The 12,105-nt window shown below is 35.6% G+C and overlaps 1 protein-coding gene and 1 long non-coding RNA gene across 4 annotated transcripts; one reads left to right on the forward strand and one right to left on the reverse strand.

Moving 5' to 3' along the window:
* The first annotated feature begins 575 nt into the window (after positions 1–575).
* LOC110008177 (protein FAR1-RELATED SEQUENCE 5-like) lies at positions 576–5,778 on the forward strand. 3 transcript variants are annotated; one of them, XM_088845630.1, is made up of 5 exons: positions 576–1,059; positions 2,604–4,894; positions 5,036–5,098; positions 5,230–5,311; positions 5,441–5,778. In XM_088845630.1, the coding sequence occupies exon 2, from the start codon at positions 2,623–2,625 to the stop codon at positions 3,526–3,528; it is 906 nt and encodes a 301-aa protein (XP_088701756.1). In that variant the 5' UTR covers positions 576–1,059; positions 2,604–2,622; the 3' UTR covers positions 3,529–4,894; positions 5,036–5,098; positions 5,230–5,311; positions 5,441–5,778. The 3 variants fall into 3 exon arrangements, 1 of the variants encoding a protein (XP_088701756.1); XR_016039725.1 differs by having other exon boundaries at positions 580–1,059; positions 2,604–2,709; XR_002282787.2 differs by lacking the exon at positions 2,604–4,894 and having other exon boundaries at positions 597–1,059.
* A 913-nt stretch (positions 5,779–6,691) lies between these two features.
* LOC148781031 (uncharacterized) lies at positions 6,692–9,542 on the reverse strand. Its single transcript, XR_016039726.1, has 2 exons — positions 9,085–9,542; positions 6,692–6,968 (listed from the first exon to the last, which is right to left on the reverse strand). It is a non-coding gene; the product is annotated as an uncharacterized LOC148781031 (long non-coding RNA).
* Between the last annotated feature and the right edge of the window lie 2,563 nt (positions 9,543–12,105).

Raw genomic sequence — 12,105 nt, forward strand, 5'->3', positions numbered from 1 at the left:
AACTAGCCATGAAAACAATGCTAAGAACCCACATCAACACCCAACAGGCTACAACATAGAGGGATAAACGCACAAGACTTCTTCACAATACCAAATCGCATTCACCCTCAACTTTACCAACCACCAACAAAAGCAAGAGATGACAGTTGAAAATATGATTCAAGAAGCGAAAGCGCAGGGATACCAAATGACAAGATGCATAAAGAAAGAACACCATCATAAAGTGGCAGATAATAATTGCATCCATGAACCAAATTAGATCCTCACTAACAACTAAAGAACATAAACATTAAGTATTCATATACTTAGGGGCACTGAGCAACATCACCATATCCTTTTTTAGCCTTTCCATTTTTGTCAAAAAAAATAACACATACCAATTGACATTTTCATATGTCAAGAATTGAATCTGGATCATTTTGTGGTCGATCTGATAGTCACGATCTTGTTTAAATGTTCTTTTTTTTTTTTACAAATCTAAATCACTTAAAATTATATATATATATATATATATATATATGGCACGCAGCTCGCATAAGAGAAACTCGTACGCCAACGGCTTAGATGCACCTGAAAAAGATGGAAGAAAATCAACGGTTTGAATTCAAATAAAAGCCAACTTACGTTTTTGGGAAATCAACGGTTTGAATTCTGAAGTTGCGGAGCACCCCATCTCTCTCTACACGAAACCCATTCTCTCTCTCTCCTGCCCAACCTCTCATGCCATTTCTCTCTGTCCTGCAGCCCAACCCCGTAAGTCATTTCTCTCTCTATCTCACACAGAAACCCTCCCTCTCTCCTCACAAACCAACCTATCTCGCAGCACAACCCACCTCTCCCTCTACACAAAACAACCATATATCTCTCTCTCTCATGCAGAACAACCCTCTTGCTCTATCCATTTCTCTCCCTAACCCCAAGAATCCCTGTCTCTCACAGTAGAGAGGCCCAAAATCGCAGAAGAAGAAAAGCAAAAACAGAGCCCTCTTTCTCGTAGTATAAACACCAAAAATCGCAGATATAGGCATGGGATTTTTTGTTAGGGTTTCGTAGAAATAGGTATGGGAAGCTCTATTTTTGTTAGGGTTTTTTTTTAGGGTGCTTTATTGTCTTTGTTTCTTAGTTAGATGTTCCATTTGTTGTGCTCTATTCTGATTTTTTAGTTTTATGCTGTGATTTTGATTTCATTGGTGTGTTTATTAGGATTATGTATGAGTTTTGCATTTTCGGTCTTATTGGGTTCTTGTATTTCAGCTCTGTTGCTGCTCATGTTTCTGTGTTCTCTCTCTACAAAATTAAAAGATTGATTGTCTACCCATTGCTACTGCTTCTTATATTGGGTTATGCATTTTGGGTGTTAAAAGTTTTGCATTTTTAGGTTTTATTGGGTTCTTGTATTTCAGCTTTGCTGCTGATGCTATTTCTGTGTTCTCATTTTTTTATATATTTTTCCCATTGTTTATCATTTTTAAAATTTGTCCTATTTTTCACAATTTATAAGGCTCTTTTGTAGGATTTTTGCTTTTTTCTCGGCTCGGTACAAACTCGGGTAAGTCGACTTGCAATTGTCCAAGTAACTCAGCAACACCATGGCTGAATTCTATGGCCAAGCCGAGTTCGAAAACAGAGATATCTCTAAAAACCTTTCCTCGATTTGGAGTAAAGCTGTGAATAGCATGTTATTTAGTGCCTTTTGAGTTATCTCGGAAAACACTGGTCTCCTCCTAAATCGATGTTTTATTCAACTTTGTTGTGATTGAATCCACTTAATTTAGTCCTGCAAGGGAAGGTGTAGCTAAGGAAAATGTCATATTGTTATGTGTAGCTTGGCTTGTCCATGCTTGTCATGGTAAACTCTAATATTATTTTAAACTCTGATATTATTATTTTTTTAAATTGTGTGCACACACCATGGTCCATCAGTGGCTCCACGCGAATAGACCCTTTCAAATTGTGGTCCACTTACCGTGGCCCATAGTCTTGCACATCCAGTGAAAACAGAAAAGTGAAAACCATTCACCAGCAAACTCCTGTTGATGCCAAATGCTTTTGTATTTCAGCTCTGATGCTGCTGCTACATCTGTGTTCTCTCTCTACAAAATTAAAAGATTGAATTTCTTCTTTTATCTGGATATCTTCTTCCTTTACATAATGGGTTATGTATAAACAGTGATGCATACCTTTATATCATTTTGGATTTTAATTGCATAAGCTTCAATAGAATGTATTATGAAATTCTTTTCTTATTGTGAATGCATTATGAAATTGTGTCTTTCACATACAATCAGTGCAATTTATTGATCAAATTGGATGTCTTATTTATGGAAATGAGTCAAACTTATGTTAATGCATGGAATTATTAATTATTCTTATGGAAAAGTATCAATGGCCTTTGTTTCTTATCTGGTAGTCTGGAACGTACTTTCTTAAGCCATTTTGGAACGTACTACCTAAGCTACATAGACAAGGTGGCATATATGGGACGTTTTGCTTATTCAAATTATACAAAAGTTCACCATTTCGATACTTTCTTATTCATATTATACAAAAGTTTTGTTTATATAAAGGTTTGAATACATATATTTATTTGTCTTCTTATGTAGGTTCAGTTGAAAAACTTAGATGGATCACACCGTTTCAGACTATATGTCTTCTTCCACTGGCGCAATTGTAGACAATATGGGTGACACCAATGAGCCCATAGAGCAGGTTCTTTATCTTGCAACCCCTCTTAGAAAATTCATAGAAATGCAAGATGGAGAACCTGACTCCTCAACCAAAAGCCTAGAAACAAATTTACCCCATGTACGAATGATGCTTTCTTCAGAAGAAGATGCAATTGACTACTACAAGGCTTATGCATTAGCTAAAGGTTTTGGTATCCGTATGGGCACTACCCACAATAAAAATGGTCAAATGATTGATAGAGAAATTAATTACTCTAAGGAAGGATTTCGAAAAGTGAAAAATCAGGTCAGTGGAAAGGAACTCCTTGAATTAAGGTGTGGGTGTAAGGCTAAGCTGGGACTGAGTAGAAAAGCAGACAACGAGTGGGTTGTGACTAAGTTTATTGATGATCACTATCACGATCTAGTCAGTCCAAGAAAATCTCTACTAATTCACAGTCACCGAACATTGTCTAGTGTCACAAAGTTGATAATAAATTCAATGAGTTCGGCAATGGTTAAGCCAAGACATATTCATGACATATTTATAGAGCAAGCTGGAGGGATTGAGAATGTCACATGTACACAAAAGGACATCGAAAATGAAATTGCCAGTTTCAGAAGAAAAGTAAGAGGAGAAGATGGTAGTCTAGTTATACAATGGCTCCATATAATAAAAGAATCGAACCCATCTTTTTTCTATAGATTGAAATTAGATGAGGACGATCACATTCTCAACATCTTATGGGTAGATGCCAGATGTAAAGTTTCATATCAATACTTCAATGATGTGGTTACATTTGATACCACATACAAAACAAACTGTTTTAGTATGTCCTTTGCACTCTTACTTGGTATATAAATCACCATTTTAATACAACTTTATTTGGATTTGCACTCATATTTAATGAAAAGGTAGAATCATTTGTTTGGGTATTTGAAAATTGGTTAGAAGCAATGGGTGAAAAACAACCAAGTGTTATTCTCACTGATCAATACCATGCAATTTTAGCCGCAGTGAGACAAGTTTTTGACCAGAGTGTGCATCATTACTGTAAGTGGCATATACTTTCGAAAATTAAAGAAAAACTATGCCATGCCTTGTTCATGCATCCTTCTTTTTCCAGATACCTTCAGGAGTTTTATAGCTAGCCCAACAGTAGAAGAATTTGAATTGAGATGGAAATTAATTATTGAGAAATATGAGTTGGAAAGCAATGAATGGCTAAATAGACTTTACGGTTGTCGCATGCAATGGGTGGATACATACTTGACTGGCAGGTTAACAGCGGGTATGACTTCTACCCAAAGAAGCGAAGGGATCAATAAGCATTTCAAGATGCACTTGACATCCAAAACGAGCTTACATACATTATTGGAAAATATGCAAAAGTGCAAGATAAGAAGGTACGAAAAGAAAAGGAAAATGACTTAAAAGACATTACAACTACTCCAATCTTAAGAACAACTTCTTTATTTGAGTCACATGCATCAAAAATCTATACTCAAAAGATTTTGAAGATATTTGTGGAAGAGGTTGCCAATTGTATGAATTTTATGAGTGAGTTAGTTGATGAAAATGGACAAGTGGCCACTTTTAAGATGGCAGATATGGCAACTGGATCTAGATCATACTTGGTGGAATTCAATCCCCATGAGAAGATGGATTCTTGCAATTGTCACTTATATGAGAGGATGGGCCTTCTTCGCATGCATGTGTTGAAGATTTTTATAATGAAAAATATTTCCGAAATCCCTCCACAAAATATAATGAGGCGCTGGTCAAAAGACATAAAGAGGGGGGTTTTTGTTGATGAAAGTGGCAAACAACTTTATGATACATCTGCACTACCACGCTCCATTTGATATAACGACGTCTTGCAGGTTGTTCGATACCTCGCTGAGCGTGTGTCAGAAAGTGTGGAAGTTCATGAATTTGTAATAGAGGTTGATGATAAATTCGGTTGTAAGCGATGTCCACAGGTTGACACCATGAGCCATGTCAATGATGAAAGAAGTGCTACTAGTTGTAGTGACACACCAAATGGAAGTTACAATTGTCAAAATGTCCTTGATCCTCCACGAGCACGAGCAAAGGTACGGCCGACAAATGCAAGAACAAAAGCTCGATCAGAGGGATGGAATCCAATGGAAAAGTCTAGGAAATGCGCAGTTTGTCAGGGTAGTGAGCATGATAGAAGAAATTGTCCATCATTCGTTCGTGAAAAGTAGTAATCCATACCTTTAGATTCTTTTGAATTTTAATTGTATAAGCTTTTCAATCTAGATGTATTAGAATTTTCATATGATATTACTCATTGTGAATGCATTATGAAATGCTAATATTTCAATTTATTTTTTTACTACAGGGTTATTTTCAAAGTCCACTATAAGATTCGGTCCCCTAAGAACATGTGACATGAGTATTGATGGTAAGCAACATTATGTATTATTCATCTATGTATGAAATGTGTTATGTACTCATGTATGCTTGCATGTTGTTTATATGGATGCATGTGCATGTTGTATGTTGCTTGTGACCAGATATGGATTGCTCTTTCAGGATATCATTGGTCGGAAAATCAGCTTATATAAAGTATTAGAATTTGCTGTTACGCAAGGCTCACATTGGATCTTCATAACAGGTATAAACTAGGATTCTCTTTAGTCTCAATGTGGTTCATGCTTTTATCACTGTGCATTTTGGTAAAAGATCAAGACTATTCTCCTTTATTTCAGTGTGTAATAGATCAAGACTATTCTTATTGTTGTAGGTCGAAAAGATGCTCCACAGAAGATACGGAAATGTTTTGCAAAAGATTCAAAATCCATTTTTGGTTACACGCTCCTTGACATAAGTCATGAGCTATTTTTTGTTACATGCTCCATAGTTATAGTGAATGTGGTGATTGTGTTGTATGGAAATGGGGCAGTAAAGAGTCATTTTTTTGGTAAAATGAAGTTTTGTAATGGAGATGTTTTGTGAATCTAGTGATTGTGTTGTATGGTAATGGCCGCAGTAAAGAATCATTTTTTGGTAAAATGCAGTATTGTAATGGACATGTGTGGTGAATGTGGTGATTGTATTATATGGAAATGATTCAAGAGTAAATATGGGAATACGTAAGCCCAATGTTTGAAGTGCTAATGTTAATTATAGAGGGAATTTGCTGATCTGTGTGGTGAATTTGGATCGTTTTGTGAAAAGTAATAATCCGCGCTTGTAGTTCTTTTACAATGGTTGCGGTTTCTTTTTTTAAGTATAAAAAAGAAATGAGTATTATGCCCCTTAACAACAGTGAAAATCCTCTAAATTCCACCCTCTTCAACCCGGCATTTGGTCGCTCTCTCTCTCTCTACCCAAAATTTATTTTTTAAATTTGGTAATTACTAATGGAGAGCAATTGAAAAAAAAGAAATTCATTCAATGAGGCACTTACATCCATTTGCACAACTTTCAGTTATCACAAAATAGAGAAAGCAAATCATATATTGTTCAGTGTGAACAGGGAGAGGGGAGGAGCAAAAGAAATTAATTCAATGAGGCACTCACATCCAATTGCACAACTTCCAGTTATTACAAAATAGAGGAAGCAAATTATATATTGTTCAGTGTGAACAGGGAGAGGGGAGGAGCACAGTTCGACTTAATATACGACAACACCTTGTAACAAGTTGTGAGATTATATCACTGTTTATTTGTAACTAGTTGGAAGATTATATCATGGCGAGCTATACAGATGGACTGTGTGTGTAACGTGACTTTCAAAGTAGGAAAATGAGACTTTCAAAGTAGGAAAATAACCCATTGCAAAATAAAAATCCAAGTAACTTAGGTGCATTGAAATAAAAGAGCAAGCAAAGAACACCCATCGTTGAAATCTTCTCAATAAGGATGATAGCTAACAGAACTTTTCTTTTCCAATGAAAAGAGAAGTTTTGACAAAAATTAAGAGTGATTGGCTATGGCGAGCTCCTGCAACAAAATCACAACCGACGCAAACAAGAGATATTGCACATGACAATTTGGCAGACTCATAATGTTTCTTAAACGGTTTCAACAAGTTCAATCCAAGTGTTTGAATCTTAAAGTTTGCTCACTGTGACTGAAGCTCCCTTTACAACACAAGCATTTGTATACAAATTTCATTACAAAAAAGTATGCTTGCTTCCCATCCATAAATGATATCAAAGAGAAAGCATGCTTGCTTCCCAAAAATAGAAATATTGGGTTTCTTGGGAGTATAGAAACCCACGCTTGAAGTAAAGGACTGCTAAGCATCTACTGACGTTTCAAGGAACCTACAAAAGAAGCAAAAGAATTCAGCACCACATTAGTAGATATTTAACCATAGATATCGAAATAAAAGCACAAGATATAAATTAGATCAAGCATCATTCAAAATAAATAAATAAAATAATATGGGAAATTTGAGCAATTCCAAAAACACATCAGATGAAAAAGCATGAACTGCATAAAAAACGGTTGTGTACATGATGATTATGCAAGGACGTAAAAGAAACCCAGGAATAAATTCTCCACCTCAAGAAAATTTTCATTTTCCAATGATACGTTGACTTTATCGGAATGCACTGTAGCATAGTGGAGTTTAATTCTGGAACAGTTAGGGAAATAGAACCCTTTTTTTTTTTTTTAGTTAGGGAGATAGATTACAGCATGAAAGCACAAAAAACATCAACGACGACAAAAACATTTGGCATCAGCAGGAGTTTGCTGGTGAATGGTTTTGACTTTTCTGTTTTCACTGGATGTGCAAGACTACGGGCCAAGGTAAGTGGACCACAATTTGAAATGGTCTATTGGCGTGGAGCCACTGATGGACCATGGTGTGTGCACACAATTTCGAAAAACAATAATATCAGAGTTTGCCATGACAAGCATGGACAAGCCAAGCTACACATAACAATATGACATTTTCCTTAGCTACACCTTCCCTTGCAGGACTAAATTAAGTGGATTCAATCACAACAAAGTTGAATAAAACATCGATTTAGGAGGAGACCAGTGTTTTCCGAGATAACTCAAAAGGCACTAAATAACATGCTATTCACAGCTTTACTCCAAATCGAGGAAAGGTTTTTAGAGATATCTCTGTTTTCGAACTCGGCTTGGCCATAGAACTCAGCCATGGTGTTGCTGAGTTACTTGGACAATTGCAAGTAGACTTACCTGAGTTTGTACCGAGCCAAGAAAAAAGCAAAAATCCTAAAAAAAAGCCTTATAAATTGTGAAAAATAGGACAAATTTTAAAAATGATAAACAATGGGAAAAAAAACAATATATAAAAATATGAGAACACAGAAATAGCATCAGCAGCAGAGTTGAAATACAAGAACCCAATAACACCCAAAACGCAAAACTCATACATAATCCTAATAAACACACCAATGAAATAAAAATCATAGTAAAAACTCAAAAATAAGAAGAGAGCACAACAAATAGAGCTTTTCATATCTATTTCGGCGATTTTGAGGGATTCTCACACATAATCCAATACAAGAACCCAATAACACCAAAAAATGCAAAACTTTTAACACCCAAAATGCATAACCTAATACAAGAAGCAGCAGCAGCAATGGGTAGAAATTCAATCTTTAAATTTTGTAGAGAGAGAACACAGAAGTAGAAGCAGCATCAGAGCTGAAATACAAGAACCCAATAACACCCAAAATGCAAAACTCATACATAATCCTGATAAACACACCAGTGACATAAAAATCACAGTAAAAACTCAAAAATAAGAAGAGAGCACAACAAATAGAACACATGACTAGGAAACAAAAACAATCAACCACCCAAAAAAAGAAAAAAACCCTAACAAAAAATAGAGCTTCTCATGTCTGTTTCTGCAATTTTGGGTGTTTATACTGTGAGAGAGGGCTCTGCTATTGCTGCTTCTTCTTCTGTGATTTAGGTGTGTCTACTGTGAGAGAGAGAGGGCTCTGCTATTGCTGCTTTTTCTTCTGTGATTTAGGTGTGTCTACTGTGAGAGAGAGGGATTCTCATACATATTCCAATACAAGAACCCAATAAAACCCACAAATGCAAAAATTTTAACACCCAAAATGCATAACCCAATATAAGAAGCAGCAGCAATGGGTAGACATTCAATCTTTTAATTTTGTAGAGAGAGAACACAGAAGCAGGAGCAGCAGCAGAGCTGAAATAAAAGAGCCCAATAAGACTGAAAATGCAAAACTCAATACATAATCCGAATAAACACACCAATGAAATCAAAATCACAGCAAAAACTCAAAAATCAGAATAGAGCACAACAAATGGAACGTCTGACTAAGAAACAAAAACAATAAAGCACCCTCAAAAAAACCCTAACAAATATAGAGCTTCCCATACCTCTTTCTGCGAAACCATAAAAAAAAGTAGAGCTTCCCATACCTATTTCTGCGATTTTGGGTGTTTATACTGTGAAAAAGAGGGTTATGTTGTTGCTCTTCTTCTACTACTATTTTGGGTCTTTCTACTGTGAGAGAGACAGGGATTCTCGGAGAGAAATGGATAGAGCGAGAGGGTTGTTCTGCGTGAGAGAGAGAGAGATAATTGTGTAGAGGGAGAGGTGGGTTGTGCTGCGAGATGGTTGGGCTGCGAGGAGAGAGAGAGTGTTTCTGTGTGAGATGGAGAGGGAAATGACTTGAGGGGTCGGGCTGCGAGGAGAGAGAAATGGCTTGAGGGGTTGGGCTGTGAGGAGAGAGATTGAATCTCGTGTAGACCGAGATGAGGTGCATTGCAACTTCAGAAGTCAGATGGGCGGGCCTACTTTTTTTACCCAAAAAGCTTAAGGTGGCTTGTATTTGAATTCAAACCATTGATTTTCTTCCAACTTTTTCGGGTGCATCTCAGCCGTTGGTGTACGAGTTTTTCCTACGCGAGCTGCGTAGGGCATCTTTTCCCTTTATATCGGAAATGAACTTGTGAGACCCTTTCACACTTACGCGTATAGGATTCCAACGGTCACCGTTAAATTTGGCTTTTTTAGAGAATTATATCAAATTTAATGACGATTTTTTGGAGTCCTATACATATAGATGTAATAAGGTCTCATAGGATCATTAGTATATATATATATATAGAAAAAGTTTGGATTAGATCATTATCTCATATGAATATATGAGCCTAACGGCCCATTGAATATGGGCCGATCGGACGATCACGGGTGTTCGGTACTGTTTGAATTTTAATTTTTTTTATACAAATCCAAATCACTTGAAATTTTAAATGTATGTTCATAAAATATATTTGAATCTTTCAAAAATATCAAAAATATATTTTAGATAAAATAAATTGACCAAAATACCTCTAAAATCTTTTCAAGGGTATTTTGGTTTTTTTTTTCATGAATAAATTTTTTTATATTTTTATTAGGTATGCCTTAATGAAAAAAACACACTCTAAAATTTTAAGTGCTTTGAATTTGTATAAAAAAAATTGAAATTCAAACACTAAATGAGATCGTGATCATCAGATCGGTCCAGATTCAATATAGGCCGTTGCGCTCATATGTTCATATGAACTAGTGGGCTAACCAGAGCTTTTTCCTATATATATATATATATATATATATATAGGAAAATGCTAGCGTAGGTCAGTGGGCCTATAACTACATATGAGCCCAACGGCTTAGATTGAATCTGAGCCAATCCAATTATCACAATTTTATTTTTTATTTGAATTTTAATTTCTTTCTATAAATTCAAATCACTTGAAATTTTGGACGTATGTACTTTAAAAATAAACAAATCCAATAAAAATATCAAAAAAATATTTTGTGAGAAATAAATAGATCAAAATACCTTTGAAACATTTCAGAAGTATTTTGATCAATTTATATATTATAAATTATTTTTTAAATATTTTTATTATGTGCTCCTTGATGAGAATAATAGACGTCTAAAATTTTATGTGATTTAGACTTGTCGAAAAATAATTACAATTTAAAATATAAAATGAGACCGTGTCCGACAGATCGGGCCAACTGTTAGGTTTAGGTTTATATATAGCTGTAGACCCGCTTGCCTACGCTTGCATTTCCTATATATCTTATCTTATTTTTTTCTTGGTCTATTAAGATAGTAGTAGTGACAGTCTCATCACCTCTTTTGATCACGTCAATGCATGTAATAACCCCACATTTAAGTACAAGATTTGATTTTTTTTAGAACATCAAGGATTTGAAATTTCTCTTCTTACCTATTTTCCCGTGGGCTTCCCTGGAATTTCCCAATATTTATAGGGGCCTTGGGATAGACGACGAGGATCCCGTTGTTTGTGGAACATTTCGTGGGCCATCATTTTGGTTAAAGGCCCAGAGAACGAGTGTGGCATCCAGGTAAATCGATCGAAAACAAGCCAAGGGCCCGTGCCCTTCATTTTCGCCATTCTCCTTCTCTCCTCTGTCTCTTTCCAAAACCGAACACCCCACCTTTCCACAATCTCTCACATTCACTCTCTCCCAAATGATTTTCTCTCTCAACTCTCCTCTCTCTAAAAATCTTGATTAGAAACCAACTATAGATCCCATTTTCACCGTCCTTCCTCTCTCCCTAAAAACTATCTCTCACTCGAATTTGTAATTTGTAATAATAGTGTTCTCTAAAGGACACATTGTTTTCTACGAGTTCTATGTCTTGGTGTCTTTAATAAATTATTTTGCCATCAGTATTCTTCAAAAGAAAATAATAAAAGATATTGTAGGGGATCGTAACATTAATCAAGTGGTTTCTACTTGATCGTGAATGGATCGACGCACTTCTTATGCCAACCCCTTCATCCTTATCTCCAGCAATCCAAATTGCTTGTACTTGTGATGCTATACGTTTCTTATATACTAGAAGATAAAAATCAAGGTTAGGCAAAAATAAGGAAAAGAAAAATAACGTAGAAAAATAAAAAAACATGTTTACACTCCGATCTGCGCTGATCTTTGTGATGAGATCTGCTCAAATCTTAACAAAACCTGGTTACTTTTGAAAAGGTAGAGAGAATGGGGTTGCTTGAATTATGGACTCAGAAAAATCCCAGATCTATGCAAATCCGGTCTTTTTCTGAGTCCATTGGCAGCGGCAGCTCCAAATCCATATTTTGACCAAAATAAATGCTTCTAAATTTAATTAAATATAATGGTGAATTGATTCCCAGAAAAAATAAAATAAGTCAAAGAATTAAATAAAGAAAAGCAAACTAAATTAAGCAAAGAAAGATATATTTACCTCTAGAGACCTGAAACCCGGAGTTTCGGGCTTGGATCAGGCTGCTCTTCCTATTTACGCTACCATCTCTTTTTTTGCATGCCTTTACTTGCTGGAATTAGAAGATCTAAGGTTTTTTTTACCTAGATCTAAAGTTCCTAAGGCAAAGGGAAAAACTGAAAAATTTAGGTAAGGTCTACCTAGGCTTTTTTTA

Source organism: Amborella trichopoda, chromosome 8 (genome assembly GCF_054954075.1).
Source record: "Amborella trichopoda isolate Santa Cruz 75 chromosome 8, AtrichopodaSantaCruz75HAP2 v2.0, whole genome shotgun sequence".
In the NCBI taxonomy this organism is placed as follows: domain Eukaryota; kingdom Viridiplantae; phylum Streptophyta; class Magnoliopsida; order Amborellales; family Amborellaceae; genus Amborella; species Amborella trichopoda.